The sequence below is a fragment of the Calidris pugnax genome, unplaced genomic scaffold (assembly GCF_001431845.1).
Source record: "Calidris pugnax isolate Ruff unplaced genomic scaffold, ASM143184v1 scaffold360, whole genome shotgun sequence".
Classification (NCBI taxonomy): Eukaryota; Metazoa; Chordata; class Aves; order Charadriiformes; family Scolopacidae; genus Calidris; species Calidris pugnax.
In genome coordinates this window covers 88,526-111,399 of record NW_015091129.1, presented here as the reverse complement: position 1 = coordinate 111,399, position 22,874 = coordinate 88,526, and the positions used below count along the sequence as shown (strand labels likewise).

General features: G+C 42.4%; 1 protein-coding gene across 1 annotated transcript in view; it reads right to left on the bottom strand.

Annotated features, from left to right (window-relative positions):
- The window catches only part of MAMDC2 (MAM domain containing 2), a gene marked incomplete at its 5' end in the record, with an annotated part of 62,221 nt that overhangs the window by 15,732 nt on the left and 23,615 nt on the right, over positions 1-22,874 (bottom strand). Inside the window, 7 exons of the mRNA XM_014958465.1 lie at positions 2,857-3,122; positions 3,992-4,138; positions 6,848-6,941; positions 8,139-8,395; positions 10,591-10,728; positions 11,670-11,754; positions 12,461-12,726. Coding sequence (XP_014813951.1) covers positions 2,857-3,122; positions 3,992-4,138; positions 6,848-6,941; positions 8,139-8,395; positions 10,591-10,728; positions 11,670-11,754; positions 12,461-12,726 — 1,253 coding nt within the window. The remainder of the gene's footprint in view (positions 1-2,856; positions 3,123-3,991; positions 4,139-6,847; positions 6,942-8,138; positions 8,396-10,590; positions 10,729-11,669; positions 11,755-12,460; positions 12,727-22,874) is intronic.

Below are 22,874 nucleotides of genomic sequence, written 5' to 3'. Positions count from 1 at the left end.
TGCCCAGTGCTGTGGAGGCAGGAGTAAGATGGGGAATCAGGAGGGGTTTGCTGCCTACAAGGCAGGATAGATACAACAAAGATGCATCAATGAGGAGGCAAGAGACTTGAGGACAGGTTGGAGGAGTCAAGACAAGAGAGGTCAAGCTTCACAGAGTTTGTTTCTCTCATGTTTCTCTATACTGTCTCTCCCTCCAGAGCCTGAAGTGTAATCCCTGATTTGCTGGTTCCCACCACTCCTTGCTGTCAGGGAAAATGGGCTCTGATGCACCTCCACTGCTGGCCTACATTGAAAATGGCCATTGAAATGAGTGTTCCTTGCCAGCTATTTCACTAGGTCCCAGGCAGACACATTTTTACAGACAACTAACCTAAGCATTGATACAATGCCACACAGTGCTCCTTCATTTCCTTCTGTTGGCTTGGAAAAGAAGAAATAAACAAAATAAAGCATGAAAGGGCTGTTCAAAGTATTAAGGTTGAAGAACTGGGGATAGGATTGCAAGGAAAAGCCAGAATCATGTTCACCGGGCAACTTCATTCAAGCCTGCTTGTGACTATTTCAAGCAGCCAACCTGTAACTACACCAGTTTTTCACCATGTCTTCCATGTACTATTTGCCTAAGGAAAACTTTATAAACTGGTGGTGTATACGCATACGCAGCCATCAAGAAAACCATTAAGCTATTATATAAATTTCAGCACATTACAGCTTGTGCGTGATTTATTATGGACCAATGGCATCTACTACATTTGCAAGACTGCAACTTAATCCCTATCCTAAATCTAATTTAATCTTCCAAGCTAGGAAAAAGGACAGTGTGAGAGAATAGGTTTAAACCAAGGCTAAGGTAGAGCTTCACACCCCTGCCCAAATACATTGTTATTTGGCTAATGTCTGAATTATGATATTCTGAACATATGCTGAGTTCTTTAAAGCCCAATAAATCCCATTTTTTTGTGATAACTGAGGAATGCCTCCTCAACAGAAGTATTTTGCAACTTGTTTCTGTGGGAAAGAAGCTTTCCCTCCACAAGACCCAGAGGACCCACTGAAGGTGTTTGACAACTGCCAGAGGACAACAAACCCTCCTGCTGTAGAGCATGGGGTTTCTTCCCTCCTGCAAAACTTCGGGGCTCAGAAGCAGCAAGGATATTCCCTTGACTTCGTTATTCTCCTCTGTGCTGTTGTCCCCATCTATTACTGCCTACAGACTGGTAACTACTGGCATGAAAGCTGCAATTCACAAAAAGCTTTCCATCCCAGGCAAGCTTTTCACAAGTGTTTTAGATATACTAATTTCTAGGAAAACATAAAAATAGTTCTTCAAAATTCATATTGGAAAAGACTTTCCATGTAAATGTCAGATGCTAAAAAAACTACCACCTCCAAGGCTATAAACCATTTTTAACAATCATGCTCAGCTGTCATCACTACTCATACAGTGTATTACACTACACAAGCTACTGAGCCTTTTTAGCAGTAATAAAGAAACATCTAAACAGGAGATGGCAAATGTTAGAAGCTTGCCTTTCTAACCAATAACTTTTCATGATTTTAAAAAAAAAAAGAGGAAAAAAATCTTCTGCAAATATTTTGGGATGATACCATAAGAGACTTTCCTATCATGGACTTGCTGGGCAGTAATTTTTTTTTTCCTGTATCATTTGAATTATTACATTTTATGCATAAAAACTAGGTTCATAAAAATTCCACTAACTTTGTAAGGTATCAGATATCTGATACAAAACACTAGCCAACAATTAGGACCAACATTTTCACCATAAATTTCCCTTTTAACACAGTTAGGCAACTTTTTTTGGTGAACTTTTTCTTTTACAGTGCATTTGCTTTGAAGAAAAACACTTCTTCTTTTTTTCCCCAAGAAAAGTTAAACTCAATAGCTGCTGCAATTTCAAAAACTACCTTGTAGTGGGTAAAACACTTGAGATATTTGTCTGTAATTCAGAAATACGTGAGTTACACGACAAGCTTTTATTCACATGTTCCCAGTACTATCACACTCTGAAAAAGAGCTGTATTTATCTCAGTGTCATAAGGTAGGAATCCATCTGGTCCTCCTTATATGACTCACAAATAGTGGAAACCCACTACAGAAATCAGGAAAACTGCAGAAGTGGCACCTACACACATTTGTTTAAAATTCAGTCTTTGTAAAAGAGCGGAGGTGAGGAATAACAGCAACTTGAGGACTTACTCAGGAGGTGATGTGAAACATTATGTTACTGTTACAAACATGCTGAGATAAGAAAGAGAGGTCTCCAACCAGACATTGCAAATACTTCCAAGTTTGCGCTAAATTACACTGTCTTCTGGTTTCATGTTTTAACCCATTGGTTGAGTTTAGGAAAGTAGGATAAGCTCCCCATTTTGAACAGAACTTACCAGTACTGTCTTTTTAGATTAATTAAAATCTGTGATTAAATACAGTGAGGCGAATCACACAGGAAACAAGCAAACAAAAATGACAAAGGAAATGACATAGGAAACAAAACAAACAAAACAAACAAAACGTGGAGACTGCTGAGAAACCAAGACACAATCAGTTCTCCTTAAAGCCTCTCAAGTGAAATCTCCGCAAATACTGTGACTACAGCTGAGGACACTAGGGCAACACTGCTAGTTCCTAGTATGAAGCTCTTTTATCAGGGCTCCCATGGGAGCCAGGCTGCAAAGAGAAGACCCTACTCCCCCCCGTACTGCCTGGGGAACTTAATTGGACTTTGCAGGTATAGCTCAGTTAGGATTAATGGCCAGATAACAAAGAACCCTGGAAAGAGAAGGCAAGGAAAATCTCCATCCAGAATTTGGCAGATTTGAAGAGCTGGCTCTTACCTTGCAAGGCATAGGCTTTTTGAAGGAGATTTCAGCTTGAGTCCAAACTCCTTTTGGAGAGTCCAAGACAGACCAAATTTTCTCTTGAACAACATGATTCTCCTCAAAGATATAAACAGCAAGAGTACCACTCATTTTGAAAAATCCATATAAGGCATAATAAAAACGCAGACAAAACTGCAAGTTTCCTGGCAGGGTCGGGCCATACAGACGTCCAATGTACTCAGGCTGTGATGTAAACTTTGTGTTCGCCAACAAGTAATAACCTGCAAGACAGTGCAATTATTGAGTATTTCTAATATGCGATTAGCACAGCTGATTTGCTATTAAAGCAGCTTCCATTATTGCATCAGACTTTGGTTATAAAAACAGTTTCTACTGGTAGGAAACAGATTAACACGCTCCGTTTGAAAGGAAATAAGAATTTTTCTAAAATCATCCCAGCTACTTCAAGCTAAACTAGCACACGGCTAAGTTTCCAGAAATAAGCACTTTGCAATTTTACACTGAAAAATTCTCTGGCCTGCTGGCCTCACTGGAAACCTGGCAGTTTCAAGGGTACTGCTCCGAGACCGAAGAATAGGCTCAAGGCTTATTATTCCCTGCAGCAAGTATAACAAGGTGAGACTTTAGCACATATGATTAAGAACCATGAACACTCTTCACAAAGAGATGTGTGAGTTTCAGAACTTTTTAGCAGGCCTTTAACTACGTGGCTTCAATGCACAACATTTCACAGTTTTCCCTTAAAAATGCCAACAATCCCAAACCTGGAAGAGCTAAGAGCCCACCATTCCTCTACATTAAAAGCAAAATATTGAGCTACTATTATGTTTGCTTGCATATCTTTGCAGAATCATCCCTTCAGTGAATACAGGTGAGTATAATGAAGGTACTCTGATTTACAGTCCTGTGTGACTATTCAATAGGCGACCTTCCCCCAGTACATGTGTGGAGGCACAGCCAAAGTCCCAGGTAGGAAAGAGAGATATACACTGGTTTTTACGGCAGGGAGTTGCAGCAAGGCAATCTAACCAGTGTGCCGATGACATTACTTAGCAAAGTCAACAATGATACAACAGATTAGCCTTTATATCCAGTTTGACTCTTCTAATGAAAAGGAGTTTTGATTTACCAAACCCGGTAGTGTGATCGCCTGCTCTGTACACGTTACGCTTCACTTTCACTCTGCTCCATCCTGGGCCGTCTTTGTGGTCCTGGTAAAAATTACACAGATCTTCCTCAAAGTTGCAGCCGGCATCGGCAGGATTGAAAGGCGTTCCTAAAATACAGAGGTGTATGTTCTGTTAGGAAGAGCACAGTGTGATAAGCATAGGTACTTGAAAGTGCAAGGATGCCAAAGGATACTCTGCCTCATCTTTCTTCGCATTACAGAAGATAAGTATGTGCAAGGATACTTATATACAGTGCAAAGTCACAACGATAGCACACTATCAATTTTCTATTGCAAGTGGGTGTTATTTTCTTGTATTTTTCCTGGAGCTGAAAGATTTCCTCCTTCACAGCTCCTATAAAATATAAATAAGCTACAGATATTAAGAGAAGATTCCTCCTTCAGGACATAGTGCACAAAGGCACTCAGACTGTTTGTTTTCATCCTTCTCCTTAATTCAAAATATATTTGGACAAAATGAATGTGAGCATGCATGTGTGTGTGCGTGGGTGTCATTTTTTTATTTCAGTTTCCAAGGGGATAACTTTATAACATCAACATTTAATACTGTTTTAAAGAGCACTTTATAAAACAACCCTTTTGTAGTCATGTATAATGTCTGTGCATATGCATGCCGTGAATATGTAAGTCAAATGGCTTTTGGTTCATGTACCACCTTATGGCTGCTGATCTCTGGAGCTATGCCTCACATATTTGAGCACTGCAGCAAAGACAGCTGCACCATTTATTTTGAAGTCAATTAAAAGCTAAGCTAAGCTCCCTAGCCCTGCTGATGGCCCCCTCTTGACCTGCAATGTGGAATTCACGGGTCAGGATTTGCTTTAGTCTGAAAAAAAAAACCCTGGTGAATGGGGGCTTCTAAGTAAAACATTTCTGCTTCTTTAAAAGCCTCTTCAGTCATTCGCACCCGATGCTGGGGGAAGGAGGGGCACAACCCAAAGCCATCATGCAATTTTTGGCTATGTCAGGAGTCAGGACCCTGCGAGTATCACTCTGTGGTAGCAGGCACGACCCTTCTGCATGGAGGCTAAGAGGGGCTTCCCAGCAAGGGCAGGGACACAGGCGACCAGCTTCAGGAGATGCAAAATTTTGGCGTAGGAGAGATGACTGTGGTCTCTTCAGCCTCAAATAAGCCAGATCTAAGCACTTCCTGTGTGTCTTTCTCTACCTACACAGAAAAAGGAGGCAGCCATGGCCTTCCCCCACTGCTTCCCTAGCCAAAGAAAATGCAGCCAGAGGACTACCAGGTAAATGAAACATTAAATATTCATCCTTTGGTGAGCAACTTTAATACTCTGGTGCCTTTTCCCTCTGTTTGGCTAACATTGAGACCTTCTCTGACCAAAACTCTGTTGACAGAAAAATAAGAAAAAAACTTAATGCTGTTACATACACTGCTATGGCTGACTACAAGGACAATGAGGATCTCTAGCTTTTTAACATCTCTACTCAAAACAACTGAAGATGGAAATGGGAGATAGATAAGTCTGAAGGATTAACCAGCTTTGTGGTAGTTTAACAAAATATAAAGTAAATGATTGGCATTCATTTCTCAAACAGAAAAAAAAACAAACCCAAACCTCAAAATCGGAACTAGTAAGCAAAGCTCTATCTGAACCTATCAAATTTGCCAGCCAGAGTGGATCTGAACGTGGGCGATAATAGCGTGACTAAATCAGGGTTGCAGCAGACAACACTATAAATTTTTTTCCCATACCTCAACACATATAAGCCATCTGAAAATTAAAATGGAAAACACAGATGAGCACACAGCTCCAATCCATGGCATACTGCAAACATAACTCAGGATTTTTCTTGCAAAGCAAAGTAAAAACAGAACAGGCATTGAGGAGTTAAGGAAACAACTAGATTTACTCAGCCAAATGTCATGAATTAATAACATATCTGGAATCTACCTCCTATTGATCTTTAAAGGTTCCTTCCAACACAAACTATTCTATGATTCTATACCTGTGAGCAGGTAAAGCCAGCAGAGACTCCAAGCAGATAAAAAAGGGCAAAAAGTCTTTTTCCTTCATCACTTCAAAACTTCAGCCAAAAATTCAACCTTGTGACCGAAAGAATGTAGGCTCAGTGGGAAACCACTAATCTACTTTTGCCTATTGCTTGGCGCTACAGTAAAATGAAAGCAACCAGCACACAGCTACCTTAAAAGGCTGCATTCACAAATAACAAAGTCCTTTGATCCGAGTGCCTCTACAGCAGAGGTCATGTGGATTCAGCTCACTTCTGCTGCTGTGAAAACCTTGTCAAACCCTGACAGATGTGCCACTCTCTGAGACAAATAATACCTGCTGGAAAAGTGAAGACAGGAAGGCAAGGCTCCTGTTTTGTCTCTCAAGAACACCTCAGGGCACAGGGCATGGAAGAAGATATTCCCTGCACTGACAACAATGAAAAGCTCAGGACATTTTCTTCTTCATACCATCACACCTGAGGAAATCCCCCTCTCTTTCTGCAACAGGCCAGCAAGTGGTAATTTGTTCAAAAGCTGGGTTGATGCAAAACCAGCATTCAGTCCAGTGCTCCAGTTGCAGATCCCTGAGGCAAGGTCTTTGGAGAGAAAGCATTAAGGACTGGTTTCTGGATCAAATGAATGGCTTTAGTGTTTATCTGCTGTTTCGTTGCCAGGAGGAAGAGGAGCCCAATAGCCCTGGTCAGTTGAGAAGGTAGCATCTGCACATCTCTACAAAATATTGCAAATACTGACAGACAGTTCAGAGGGCCAAAGCAAAGGGGGAAACAAGGAAGGCTGACAGCAATAAGGACTCATACCTGTCTGATTGCTGCAGTAAACCGGAGAGAAAGAAATGTCATCAAGGGCAACGTAACCTCCCTTGGCACTATTGAAAGCAACTTCAAATATTACCTGGGAATGAGAATTGTTTGTTATTCATCTACCATAGACACAACAATAATTTTGGTAAGCATCTTAGTATTACAGAATTCTGATTGGATGTCCCAGACAGACTCCAGGCCATCTCAGACAGCACTGCAGGTGTTGGGACAAATTAAATTTTATCACTTATGAAGCACATAAATCAGAGCCTGACCCTGGCACCAGATATTTTCCCACTCAGGGTCAAGGAAAAATCAAGGAACATAGGTTTTCTGCTATTCTCTGCGTCATCAGTTTTAAAGATAGAGTAAGGCTACTCTCATAATACCATACAAATTCAGGGTCAACAGGCTGTACTGAGTATAACTCCCAAGTTGCCTAATTATTACTGTATCTAGAACCTATCTGAATCACGAGCTAAATACATACTCTGCTGTTACAATATCAAGTTTTGCTGTTGTCTCTAAAGATCCTCAGTCACTGAAACCCATGCCGTTGCATCAGCTGGCAGGGAACATTCCCTTTAAAAAAATTTCGTTAAGGACAAGAAAAACTATCACTGTGTTTTGTTTACCACAAAAATTAAACAATGTTTGAACTTAGCTATTCCCAAGGGAATGGAGGACAATTCATAACTCTTGAGGAAGCATCTTAAAATTTCTCTTAAGCATCAAAGCTCCGAGTTACAGGAAAACATTGAGAAAAGGCTTGAATCACAAGGCAAGCCCAGGGAAAAAACAAAGATATAAGGAAAATGCTTCCAGAGTGAGATCCTGTTCAGTGAAAGCAATGCCTGTGATGTCTGCCCCGTGTTAGGAGCCCAACTAGGAGAGCTGTAAAAAAGTCCTGAGTGATCTCCCTTAGCCAGATGAAATAAAGAGGCAGACTGAAACAACTGAAGAAATTATACGCCAGGTTTAATCTTATTTCTGTAAAGTGGTCTCTAAAATAATGATTGTGGTGGATTAAAAATAAAAACTTCCTGGAGCAGGATAAAGGTCCATCTACCCCAGTGTCTTGTTTCCAGCATCTTTATAACCATCACTCTGATAATGGACGGCTACTCCTTGACCCTTATGCAGCGGACACTGCAAACAACAGATTGCCAGCATCTTTATAACCATCATTCAGATAATGGACAGGCACTACCGACTTGGCCTGAGTCGGCACCGATGCCTGATGCAACCTGGAAGTCGTAGCTGGAAGGTACAGGAATGATCGCTTTACCTCCATGGGGTACGGCGCATTGAAGTCAACTTCTGCTAGAGCCCAGTCCGCACTCAGTGCACTGTCTGTTTTCCAGATTTCCTCGTAAAAGCCACTCACGTCTCTCAAGTAAACGGTAAAAACAATACTACTCTCCTGCTTAAGCTGGTAATAAAAAGATAAGCAGCCAGACATTGGGGCTGTGGTCTTTGGTGAGATTAGCTGGGCCACTTCCTGAAAATGTTTGACGTAAACGGAGTCCACATACATGTAGTGACCTGAAAGTATAAAAGAAACTCTTTAAAGGACACAAGTCACAAGAAGTATCAGGAGATAGGCGGGGACTAAGCATGCATCTGTACGACCTGGACAACAATGGTTGAATCCTAGGAAAATTTAGTAATTCTAAGAGATTTTTTTTTCTCCTTTCCTCGTCTGTACAACTTGAAGTTAGCTAAGATACCACTGGCAAAACAGTCATCCTCAGCTCGCTCTTAAGCCCTTATTCAAGACCTTATTAAAGTAATAAACTCTCTGACTTTTGGGAGCCATTCATAAATGGAAAAATATGTTACAACTGAGTAAATTCCCTGCCTCCCAACAGTTGAGTATTTAGTCTTTTTCCAAGTACAACTTCTACTGAGGCAACGCACACATGTTTTTCTTAGCAGTTCGTTTATATCAAATGAATTGGCAAATAACCTTTATTCTGCACATTTCACTGCTTGTATAATTCTGCTCAGTTTATCTAGGATTTGGTTTATAAATGTTTTATCTTTACTATTTACATGGGGTGTTTTTGTAAACTCTGTAAAAAATACTTCTGTGAGAAGTTATAAACAGAAGATGCATTACAGATGAGTAGACTCTCTCGCCCTCGAGAGCCAATATGACCTGCAGGATTTTCAAAGGGCACAGCTTCTCAGACTTTGATTTGAGGAGAGAAATCTCGATTTAAACAGGACACATCCATGTGCATGGATACACTGTGTATCTGTAGAATTTCTTCTTCCACACTCCCAGAAACACAGCATCAAAAAGTATCAGCTGATGAACGGAAAAATGGTTCTTCACAAGTAGATAACTTAGAAGAGAATGAAGGGCCAAACTGACAAGATACTTCAGCATGGACACTGCAAACTGTGCCATTAGGTCTGTATCTACACCACTACATTAATTAGCTAATAGTGTTCTCAAACCTGGAGATTTCACTTCTCGCTTCACTCCAGTGGAAGGAGGGGAAAGGGCTTGCTTGGCTATGGATCTCCTCCAGCCTGCCCACTGCCAGGGAACAGGTGATGCTTCAGCAATACTTGCCTGAGAAGTTCTGAGCTTCATTTTTGCTCTGCAGTTTTATCGCATTTCACAGCTTAATTATGATCCCTCTGGCTGATGTACCTTCACAGCACAATTCTTGCAAAAAGGCAGCTCTTCTGTGAGTTTTGGCTTCTTGGGGTCTTTTCAGTCGATGATCGGCAGAGAGGTTTGGTGTGAAAAAGAAACACTGTGGCTACAAGAAAACAGATGCCTCCCAGTTGGCAGCATTTCCTATCACATACAGTACTTTATTTAATAGGTGGAGCCACGGTCTGCTGTTAAAGATGTGCTGAGTTAATCTTCCATCAAAATTTTACCAGCATTTAGGTGCCGTGGGGTGACACTCTGTACTCAACTCACACAATTGTGAAATAAACAAAAAGGCACAGCGGCATGAGTTAAGGAAGGAGGATCAGCCCTGCTTTCCATGATGCAATTCCTTGCAGCGTCGCAAGCGGCGTGTTGACTGAGACGCGTGGTGTGCTGCCGCAGCCAGATCTCCCGACCCTCACCTGCTGTGCCACTTTGTCCAACACCACACCAAAGGCTAAGATATGCCCCAACCCTTTGCTATGACTGCATAAAACATTTCCCTCCCGACACGGTGGCCAGCACAAGCGCACCATACAGGGCGAATGCTGAAAAGCCTTTAAGTCCTTACAGGCCAACAGAACGTATTAATAGCACAGTATTTGACAGAAAGGAAAAAAAAACTCCTGAACTGTGCAATTTAACCCAAGATTCTCCAAATGTGTTTCAACCCCTTAGCTTTCCTACTCAACTTTCCCAATAGGGAGAAACCCTTGTCAGATGTACACAGCAAGAACGGTACAAGACTGTAGAACTTACTGTGGCCCATACTTTTATAATCACAGAGATTAATTTTCCCCCTCTCTGTGCAAAATTTTATCCTTGTTTTGAGTAATTCTGAAGCCTAGCAACAACCTTCTTATAAAGCTTACAGAAAATTTTGTGTCAACTTCTGGAAATTCCCCTCATCTTTTTCTAATCCCTTTTTTTTCATGAAAGCCATTCTTACCCCACCCAATGCCAGGAGAAGAGAAAAAATCCACAAAATAATTTGCAGTATAAGAGTCATATGCGGATCACAGGCTCAAATTTTCCCCTATACTTCTGTTTTACATTTGTTGCTTACCCAGTTCACTGTTAAGTGTGTGGTCTTTGGGCAGGATAGATTGAGAATTGCGAATGTTCCCTCCACCAACAAACCAGTTGACGTTGGGGTTCCAGCGGTTCATGAAGCCACAAAGATGATTTTCTTCGAAGTCACATTCTGCAATTGCAGACATCACCAGCTCAGTGCACACATTTTCATTACAGAAAGTGGAAGAGAGGCTATTGCTAAGCACTGACCTCATTTTACATACGGCAGAGCAGATAACACCTATATTTATAGAACATTTAAGATATTACAATAAATGGACAGAAATGTAGCCAGTTTTTAATCGGCTTTTGATAAAATTATCATTTTCATCGTATTCGGCCCAATCTGTCTTTTCATTATTTGGCAATATAGGACTGCTGTAACTTAGGATCAAATAAAATAGATTTAAAATACACCACTTCACAGTATGAATTAGTAAGAGCAGAGCTTCCACTTGTACATCAGGGATGGTTAGAAGCAAAGCAGGACTTCTATTTCGTAGCGGTAATGAGACGGCTTTGTTTCCTTCACAGAGCCAAAGAATCGTGACAATTCAGTTGGACCCCACCAGAAATGCAAAGGTGTCCCAGCATCCTAGCCACTGAAATTTTTTAACTTCATCAGCAGCTTTTGGCAAATGTCATGAAGAAACAGCAGTAAGTGTAAATATGAACAGAGTTTTGACTTTGCAGCCAGCGAAATGACACTGTAAGGAAGCATGAGCAGGCAGACAGCAGAAATAATGCCACAGCTGTTGTGTCTAATATTTGCAGTAGTCTAGTTTTAAATATAACACTTGTTCCTGTTTGAACAATAAATAGCTTTAGAATGAATTTTTGCATGTGAAATGTCTCTATATATATGTCACAGAGATGGGTAAACAAAAGTACATATTAGTGTGTGCAACCTTAGCTTTAAAAGTATCTATATCAAATATGGCAGTCCACGCCTCAATAAGGAAAAAGCCATTCTCTTTTTTCTAAACCCAGACCTTTAATTCAGTTTTAAAGCTGCAAACAAGGCATTTTTTTCTAAGCAGAAAATATGGGAGCTGAGCAGACAGTACTTACCAATACAATATCCAGGAGTTATTTTAATTTCAAAAACTGCTATACTGGCGGATTTATCTTGTCCCATTTCACCTTCCAGTACAATCTGCACAATACAAACCAAACTGTAAATTTTAGGTTTTCTGTATTTCCATTATCACATTTAAACAGGATGAACAGAAGAAAAGATTAAATATACATGGGGGACTCCTCATCCTTATAGCCAGGCGAGGTGCTATTGCTGGAAGAGCTTTGCAGAGTGCATTAAAGATGGAGTCAATGCCCTTCCTCAGGGGCAGAAGGAATGCTGAAGGACAACGAGACTAAGCCAAAAAATCCCACACTTCACATAAGAGTATGGGACTCCAGATTCCTCAGTTGTGGCTATACAGAAGGTTATTGTGTGATGTGATGGGTTTTGCATAGAAATAATCTCCTCTCAGCTTCTGACTCTTCCCAGAAGGGCCCAGAGGACAGTAACAAGTGAGTGCAGCTGCAGACCCAAGATGTGGGAGTTTCCATATCTGGTACAGGATGCCAGCAGCTCCTCAGGGCTGCCACGAGGTGAGGCATCACCAAGCTGCAGGGCTCAGCTGGCCGTGCTTTCCCACGCACCCGCTGGGAAAGAGCACCAACTGCCTGGCTCAAGCCACCTCTGCTCACTGATTTTAGGGACAGAGGGGTCGACTGATTCAAAAACTGCCAGCCCGAGAGGTGCAAGCCAAGAATAGAGCAGAAGCATTTGAAAAGCACCCCGTACACCCCAATGTGTTCACCAGAAAGCCTGTGGCACCTTCTAAAGTCGGGCTTACCTTGTACTTCTTCGTGCTGTTCACTAAATCTAAGCTAGCTATGAGCCAGCTATCTGAAGGCTCCTTGGCTGACCACAGCAAACGATCAAAGCTCTGTCCTTCCTGCCTCAGGTACAGGTTGAGCCTGGTGGGATCAGGTGAAGCCTCTGAGGTCGTTGCTATCTGATAAATCAGTCTGATACAGCTCCACTCCTCAGAGTACAGCTCAGGGCTGGACAGCACTGCTTTCTCACCCTCATAAGACGTATCCACAGAAATGTAATGTCCTGGGAACAGACACACATCAGAATAATAAATATCAGAGGCTTTGCTTTTGCATCCCTAGACAAATGTACTTCTTTACAAAGGAATGGTTGTTCTGGGACTAGGTCAAGAGATTGAGACCACCACTCATTTGATAAGCAAGTCATTTAACCTAGTGTACCCATAAAAACACCACTTCACAGCACTTTTAATCACAATTTTAAAATTATTGGAAAACTTCAGAGAAAGATGGTTTATCAATATGAGGCAGATTATTAAGTATTGAGCTCCAGAACTGATAGCTGTAGACAGACAATTTGACTGACAAGGTAGCTTACGCAGGCGGAAATATGCTGCAGGAATGTTTAGTTGTTACAGATCAAAAGTTTGTAACTTCATTTTTACAATTTAGATTTTAAAACAATAAATAAAAAACGCATTGCAGCCAAAAACACTTCTAAAGCCTTTTTTGCTTCAAAGAAGAAAACTAGAAAGACACTCTTAGGTATTAAAACTAACATGTACAAATCCACTGATTCCAAGATATGTTAAATGTAAAGCTTCATTTGAACATACCAGCAGCCCCAATGGGATTATTTCAAAATTACTCTCTGGATGGATATTTTAGGAACAGGGCCTATAACATAACCTTCTCTGTAAAAACAAACGAAAGGATGCGTTGACAAGCTAAAAATGCACAAGGAGGCCAAAAAAATGCCAAAGAAACAACATGCAGAAGAAGGAGGCAACAGTGAATAAATCACAGTGAAACAAAACCCTGGTCCTGGAGACAAACACATGAAAACCAAGATCAGGACACTGAAATGGGATACAGGAGTCACAAATATCTGGAATGCAATGCCAGAAACAAGTGAAACAGAAAAAAAAAAAAAAAAAAAAAAAAAAAAAAAAAAAAAAAAAAAAAAAAAAACCAAAACCCAACAGCAAAACAAGCTAGGACATCTGTGTCTGCAACACTATTCCATAGATGATATGGAAAATCATTCTCCTAATCTAGTGCCAATGTACATCAGAAAAATTCCATTTTTGATACTATTTCCCAGCAACCAGACTGCAAGCAACAGCCGTAAAAGCTGCCAAGGACTGTGTTCAGTCAGTCCTCTACCCAGCAGCACATCACACTATCTGCTTTAGAGCCTCCACAGCATGTATTTCTTCTTCTTTAATCTGATTTCACTTGACCACAGAGCTTGTCTCTGTTTCCACACATACATAAGCATTTCCTTAACCTGGACACATCAGCAGCTGGACTGATGTTAGAGATACTGCTTATCTTTGAGGCACACCCCTCTCCCCCAAATCCTGCCTGAACTCTCCAACTTCACCAAGCCTCCCTGGGGCAGCTTCCTAGGAGCTCCCCTATTGCCTTTTCAAAAGTGTGCTCTCCAATGTGAAAAAAATCATCCACATGGACAGTCAATGCCTGTTCCCCCCATTCCCCTCTCCAAGGCAAACAGCAGATACAGATCTGGTCTACAAGGTCCACAAAGTCCTCTCCCATACAACCCCAGGAAGACACCAGGAGCGGGCAGCAGCTCTGACAACACCTGAATCCTTGGGCAGTGCATGTTACAGCATCCCCCTGCATCTGTTCCCTCTCTCACCTGCAGACACTGTGCACAGCAACCCATTCGCATTGCACATTTTTGTCTAACAGATGTAAGATAAATCATTGCTACTTAAGGTGGAGATGCAGCCCTAAGTGGTATTAAGGGGCTGTGTAAATACAGAAAAGCTGCATTTTCTTTCCCTTTTTCGGGTATGGAATTTTTTTTTTTGCCTCTTACCATAATTTCTCTTTGTATCTACTGTGTCTGCTTTTAGTCTCTTGGAGGAATATACAATATCACTGGTTAAGTACAGTTACTTGTTAGTGCAGCAGTGTATGAAAGAAAAATAAATACAGGAATAAATATTTTAAAATAGGCACCTAATGCGCCTGCCAAATACTTAATCTGCCACTACATAAAACGTGAGCACACAAAACATCTATTTGTATACGGTTAGCTAGTTAGTTCATAAGAGTTAGCACTGTTATGGTTTGAAGAAAAGCCTATAACAATTTATTGTCATTTAGACAATCATTCTGTTGCCCGATGACCCCTCCCCACCTGGAAAGGGGAATCGGGGAACACAAAGAAACACAAGGGTTGAAATATAAAGAGATTTCATAGAATAAGACTAAGTAACTAACAATAATACCGAAGAACCAGTATTGATCCCGACACTAATGTAAGATAGACAAGAATTATACTCAGCCAGTTCTATCAGGGGAAGCTGTGCATTCCCAGCAGGAACAGCAAATGGCGGACACTGCGAGTGCTACGGCTTCAGGAGGAAGGGAAGGCCTCAGGGGTCTGGCTCCAGGGCAAGGAGTCCTCTGGACCACCACCATCAAGGGGGAGAGGACTATGCAGCAATTTTTTGCAATTTATATTGAATGTGACGTTCATGGTATGAAATAACCCTGTTGGCCAGCCTGGGTCAAATGCCCAGGCCTCGCTCCTCCTCATCCCTGCACCTGGTGAGGCTCGAAAACACTGAGACCTTGGATCCCACACAGCATAGCTGGCTATAAAGTAAATATTTTCATGAATTCAGACACTGGAGTCTTCTAAAAGTGCAGTTTCCCCCAGCATGAGAAGAAAAGTTAGTCCTGTGTTGCTTAACCCAGGACAAGCACGCACAGCATTTATTGTCTGGCATGTGCTAGTCCAAGGTATGTGTGCTTCTCCACAGCCATGGAGGACAGAGGGAAATCACCAAGGCTCCATCAGAAGTCGAATGCTCCTCACACATTTGTTTTTAATTGATATAAGTGGCAATATCCAGTTCAGACTGTTTTAAGGCTAGTCTGAATTTGGATCTTTTTGCTTAAAAAGAAACCTACAATTCAGAGTCCATGCTTGGCAATTTGAGTTTAGATTTCAGCCCTATATTTGTCTGCACTTCATGAGAAACCCCATAGGAAACAGAGCCTTCTTATAATATTCGTCTTTTTTTTTTTTTCCAGAAATAAATTAGTGTCGACATAGGAAAACACATTCACATGAAGACCTCAAATTACCATCTATGAGGCTTAAATGGCTACCTGGCTTTAAGACTTAATTATAAGTAGACTAAGGTTCTTCTACAAAAACAGTAATTTAAAAGAGAAAGAAAACCTCCTAGAGTTTCCAGTCAGCATAATTATATTACTATAAACTTGCCTCTGCGTTCTCTGTTTGCTGTACACTTGCTCTCACTTGGTTCAATTCCCCACTGATACGAATGTAAGATCTCTTTTTAATCAGGGTTGGTTTGGGGTGGGGTTTTTTTGTTGCTTTTTAAAAAATGATTAATTTGACCTATTCATTAAGCAGCCAGAAACAGAGCGCTCTCACTCCAGCTCACCAGCTAATCAAATGATCTGGAAGTCTAAATGTGTGATTGGCTCTACTGAAATCAATGGGAGCACTGACAGAGAGCCTTATGTGCAAGTTTAAATGCTTTGCTAATCAGGATCAGGGAGCCTGGCACTTTGCAGTATCAAGCACAGAAAATGCTAATGTTAAACTTCTTTCAAATGAATGCTGGCATTGACTAAATGCTCTTTATACTAAACTGTATTTCAGTAATAGCAACGACGTGCCATTGCTGCAAAAAGGAAGGTCAGACAATGCAGACCTCAAGGCCTGACACAGAGCAATTGTGAGAGCAAGTCAATGCGAAGAGGGGGTCCCTTGCAGTAAAGAAGCAGACAACTTTCCACACCCGTTTGTGGGCGTAACAGAAGGATATTTAGCAGCCTATGGAGAATTTGATGAATGCACAGTGCTGTAGCCTGAAACCTCTCATTAAATATCTAACATGCAGCTTCATTTTGCAGCATGCCACACCAACTTCTTTCCTCAAGATCCTCCTCCTCCAAATGCCCATAGCACTTAGTTTATAGCAGCCATTTAGGAGTTATCAAGAGAGGGCTGCTCTTCAAAATCACAAGAAAGCAAGAGCAGTAGCCACAGAATGCTAGGAGAAGCCTGATGACACAGAAACACAAGCATACAATTTCTGGCAATTACTTGCTCAGGGGGCAGATGCAGCCCTACAGAGTATAATGGGCTGTGCACATACAGGAAAATTGCCATTTATTTCCATTTTTAGGGAATGGCATGGCGAAGACACCATACAAGCTTCTTTGGATGGACAACAAAAGCCAGGGATCACTAACTACTTTTGAACAGCAAGCAGTTCCCTGGTAAAGGCAAACATTAACATCCAGGAGAAGAGATGGGAGAAGGGGACTCTCAGATATATTTCCCCCACCACTCACTCACTACTCAGGCTGGCAAATAATGCACTTTTTACCCATATTCCTATAACAGTATTTTCCTTACTATGTAACTTCACTGTCTTCTCCTTGACAGCTGAATCAAACTGCACAGGACCAAGCATGTGTTCATTTCACATTCCTTGCTGTCCTAGCAAAACATTGAGCCTAGGGAGGATTAGGACCCAGTGTTTCAAACCTATCCCTCCATGCAACTGTGCTTTGTGGCAGTTAAGACTTCACAAAACTGAGTCTTTGTGACTTAGTTTAAAGGTCCTTTAAAATCCTTCTGTATGCATGTCTCTCATGTTGCTGCTCTAATAAGCAGTTCCGTAAAGAGTCTCTCTCAATTACAGTTGGTGATACATTAACTCCAAGAGTCATTCATCCAAGTTTTCCAAATCTGTTTTTTTTTTTTTTTTTAAATTAACTTACCAAATAGGCATCAATACATCAGACAGCAGTGATTACATCCATGGCTTAGGGGAAGGAGGGTTGAGAACAGCAATACTACTTTATCCCCAAAACAGTGCAGAAACTACACTGATTGCTTTCTCTATAAATAACAGAAATGATACAAGATGCTAGACACTGGCTAATAAATTAAACCAAATTACATTGACAAAATGAAAAAAAACAAACAACTGGGATAACTAAAATTACTAGTTAGCTTTTCAATGATGTATTCCCTCTGTAAAAATCTGGAAGGGTAACCACAGACATGTTAGACTCTTTGTGGGGTTTATAGCCAACACAGCTGTTCACTTAGTTCAGCAACACTGGAGCTTTACAAGAAAGACTGCATATAAGCAGTGAGCTCCAAGAGAAACAGTATTAAGGAAATATGAAGCAAAAAAAGTTTGGGAATTTACATTTGATTAGGCACTCATTTATGCAGAAAATTTGCAAGGAATGTCTTAAAGTTGCCAGGGACATTTGGATTTTCTCTGTACTTCCCATACAAAAATAGGAAAAAATATTACCAGCGTTTCTTAGGACAAAAATTGATCTACTGATACCTTCTCTGGAACCTCAGTGTCTGGATTTTGGGCTTTTTTTTTTTTTTTAATATTCTACTGCCAAAAAAAAAAAGCAGCAAATCAGTTCATTTTTAAGGACCTATTAAGTTTCTTACATTTTCAGGAAAAGTTAGCTAAAAATATTAACGATACAGCCAGATAGACATCATTTTGCAAATTAAGTTTGCACAGGGAGTCTATCCCTGGGTACAGATGAGATTTAGATGAAGGTTCAGAGTTAGTTAAGAACACAGAAATTCTAACAGCTACCTTATATGAGATTTTGGGTGAACCTAGGAGGCGGCTTGTGGCACTTAACAGGAAAGCTTCAGACTCAACGCTATGCTTTTCATTCAATTTCTTTTCATTAGAAAGCAAACTTTTCAACTAAAGTGGACATTATTTGCTGACAATTTGTCTTGAAAAACAGAATTGTGTGGATCAACATTAAATTGTTCTATAGAATCATAGAATGGTTTGGATTGGAAGGGACCTCCAAAGATCATCGAGTTCCAACCCCCCTGCCATAGGCAGGGATACCTCCCACCAGACCAGGTTGCTCAAAACCCCATTCAGCCTGCTCTTGAACATTTCCAGGGATGGGGCATCCACAACTTCCCTGGGCAACCCTATTCCAGTGCCTCGCCACTCTCATACTGAAGAATTTCTTCCTAAGATCTAATCTATATCTATCCTCTTTCAATTTAAAACCATTACCCCTTGTCCTATCACTACTGCCTGATAAAGACTCACTCCCCATCTATCTATGAAGAGTTAGGGTTTTCTGAAGAAAATTCCTCCTCTAATCAAGAACAGTCACCACACATTTTGGTAAGGCTTTTCTGGAGGGAAGAGGAAGAGTTGGAGGGTGAGGTGGGTTTTTTTTCAAATTTTTTTAGGCAGTGTCATGGGAAAGTGAAAAACTTCCTGAGCAAATGACTGTCCACTTGGAGGGAATTGTTTTGTCCTATTACTCTGTGAAGAAAGTAAAAGAAATCCTCAAAGCAATCAAACAAACAAAAACCTGCACCCGTATTTCAGCTAGGCCCAAAACATTTTCCTGGGATTAGAGAACCTGCAACTATAGTGGCAATTTTTAATGAGAAGTCAAACTAATGCAGTTTGGAATACTTCTTTTGGCCTACAAGCAGAGTGCTGTTATCAGAGTCAGAGGTCTTTGCAGCAAGTTCTGGTCCATGCAGCCTTAAATCCCAGGCAGCATGGGGCTAGAGGGCATCAAGCCTTTGCCCTGGTCCCCGTGCTCTGGGCTCTGCCTGCCACAAGGCAGGGCATGGCCACAACATCACCAAACCTGATGCACATCCAGAGCCACCAAGACCTCTGGTGTGAGTAAGGCCTCTTGGTAGCCAGCAGTGTGGAAACAGCCCTGCACCCTCACCAGAGACAGGGTTCAACCACTGCCCCTCGGCTCTCAGGAGAACTGTGGCAGCAGCTTATCCTCCTGACAGACAGATGCACGGGTGACGCACACAGGGCTGGGCAGCAGAGCCTGGCCCACGTGAAGGAAGGTAGAGGCTCAGTCCCAGAACACCCAGGGTGGTGTCATGATTAAAGCTACTTGACCCTGCCGGGCATAACTGGTCTTTTCATTCCCATCGAGCTGCAGATGGCTTCACTTCTGGTAAGCCATTAGATTCACACCAGAAGAACTGCATAGTATATGCTGGCACCAATTAGTGTTGTCTTCATAGGAAAAAAAACTTTTTGGTCTTTAAGCCCCCTTGTCTCCTCTGTGGTTTCTTAAAAAAAAAGCTCTGTGAAAATAGGTGAGGGATGCAGAAGCAAGAGGTGGTCTGTGTTTGTTGTCTGCAGCAACTGACATGCACTGCTACTGTCAGGGCTTTTCCTCCTCTCGCGTCTCCAGGGGCACCTGAAGCCTAAAGCTGTGACCTCTCTGCACAGCCGTGCCTGGCTGGTCCCATCTGCCAGACCCCCCTTGCTGCCCAGGCGGGGAGGGTACCCGAGGACCCTGCTGAACCTGTTCCTGGATACTTAGCTTCTTCAGGGGGAACAATGGGGTTGCCAGGCAACTTTCACAAAGCTGACTAATATTTACAGGAAAGAAAAGCATTTTGCAGAAAAGCCCAGCCTCAGGCGATGTACACATGGGCGATGAACACACCTTCCTCCAGCTGGATGGACAACCGCTGTCACAGGAGCTCCCCCAGCAGCCTTCTCTCCAGTTCACCTTACTTTACAAACTGAGTCTCCCTTTGGGGACTGACATTTATCCTTTGACCCTTTGTTTGCCTCGGCCACCAGACCTGGCTGCAGAGCTCATGTTCCCCAGCCCCAGGGGAGATGAATCTTCAAAGGCTCCTTTCCCAGCAGAGGGCTTGGATTAGCTACCCGCCCCACCTCCTGCCCTGCCCTGCCCTTGGCTCCCCCCAGGAAGTTCAGAAATACAGCTGTTGGCAAGCCTGTCAAAACCCATGGAAGTAATACATTTAGCCCCGAAACACTCTGTGACTGCAGCATCTGGTGGCAGCTTCTACCAGGCTGGCAACACCTCCCGGCCCCGCTCTGTCAGTCCGCCTGCGAATGCCTGGCAGAGGTCCACATCGCGCCCTGTTTCTGATTTCCTCGGAGTTCCCCCGCTGCTCTGGCAACGCCTGAACTTGTATAAGCTTTTTTGGCAACAGCCAGCTCCTCTCCTCGCTCTCCCCCTTGAAGTCCCAGGACTCTTATATCATGCACCAATCACCACATCTTCTGATGGTTCCAAACACGAGCACGGGAGTTTGTTTTCTTTCACAATGACCTCATGGATGTTCATACGCTTTTCAAGTTTTCTTTCTGCTTGTTCCAACCAACTCGTCAGCCCCAGTGAGCTGTCGTTCTGTCCCCTTGGTTCTCCTTTTCACGCTGTTCGTTGTATAATTTTGACAACCTTTCATCTGCTGGCACAAAGGCTGCTAGGTTCTTCCCTGGTATCTTGGTTTTTCCTTGCAACAGCTCTTTCAAAAAGCCATCTGCGTGATTTCTATGAGCTGGTATAATTGAGCAGGATGTAGGTAAGATTTGTAGACTCAAGATTCTCTGCTGTGGGTTTCTCAATTGGAAATAATTCAGGAAAGCCTTTTATTTATTCTTTGGCATCCTAAATCAGTTTCCGCTGTTGCCAGTGCACAGGGAATATTAAAGATAAAAAACAGATAGAGAAGAAATCATCAGCTCTTTCATTAGTCCATCCCTTTGCCAAATCATGTTTCCACCGTGTTTCCCCCAGGAGCACCAGGGGAAAGCACTGTGACAGGTCTTCCAGCGCAGCTGCTTGTCCCAGCAGAGTGCACCACAGGGCTGCCCTCCTTCAGCAAAACAATACGAAATTTCACTCCTATACTGTCCCTGTGCATTACGTTGTCTGTTGACTTTGTTCATGGCTCCTTTCATTTATTTCACAGTGTGACGGGGTGGAGTATGCCTGTAACGCATTACGAGCTCTGCTTTGCATTACGTGCTGAGCACGCCTGAGCCTGCCCAAGGCAAACCCACTCTTCCACACTCCGCACAGCTTTGACACTCTTTTGAAGAAAAATCCATCAGATCTGCAACCCAGACCAACCTTTGGCCTGCACCCCACAATGTGGGGTTCCCCACATTGGGGAAATAATGCGAGGAAGTTGGTGAGCCAGACCATGAGAGAAGGAGACTTCTTGTGTTTTAAGAGGAGAGGTTTCCGGGGCCATGCTCCTCCTCAAATCACAGCGACAAGCACAGCCACAGGGAGTAAGAGCTTGGAGAGAGAAAAGAGAGAGATACTCCAACCCAATCAACCCTGATTTGGTTGCTGCATGTCAGGATTGCCATTAATCTGGAAGATCATGCTTTTATGTGTTATAAGCAAAGGCTTCTTGGTTGAGAAACTTCCTTGGCGTGCTCCAAAGGAGTTAAACTAGAAGACCATGGCACTCGCCATCTAAGCAGAACTCTGAAGCAAACCTGCAGTCAGCCAGGGAACGGGGAGGACTCTGGTCGCTGCAAGCAGGGTCCCAGCAGGGAGAGGACAAGTAAGCCGTGGAGCCGGGGTGGGCAGGAACGTGGCTGAGGTGCAGGAGGGAGGGTCACAGCGTGCAGGGGGCTCCTGGGCCAGGCACTGCACGTGGGGAAAGAAAAAACCCTCAACCAGTAGCCTTACGGAGTGTTCCTGCAAACCACAGGGACGCAGGCAGTAAAACATTATAAAAGCAAAACTTTTCTACTGCACAGATCTGCTCTCTGCATCTGTCAAAGCACTTGGTCTACTGCATTAACCCCAAAAGCAGCTCATCTGCCTAAACGCTTTTCTGTCTCTCCCAGCTACATCAGATCAACTAACAAAATGTAGCCCCTGCCCACTAGCCTTGTGCCTCCAAGGAAAGTTATAAATGTGCTTGGCCTATATAAATTACATTTACTCCAATACTCACCTGGGACCTAGGTCCTACGTAGACTGAAGCCTTATTTGGTTTAAAAATTTGAAATATTTATTTGGTTTCACTGGCTTCAGAAGTTGAACTCCTGTTTTCCATAAGCTTGGTGGTTTTATGCTCTCTTTTGTATCAGGATCATTTGGATGACTGGCAGGCTCATGGTGGGCTGTCCCAAAATACAAGTGGAACTGCTAACAGACAAGGTACATATTTATAGCCATATCCTGAAATAGCTGGCTACAGAAAGTGCTTACAGGTGAGCAAACCAGATCCTGATGGGTGCTAGCAGTAACCTGGTAGAAGGTCACCCAAGGGAATCAGCCTAGCCACACCAATAGTTTCCAAAAGCTGTAGGAGATCTCTGTCTCGTAACTTGTTTATCACCATCT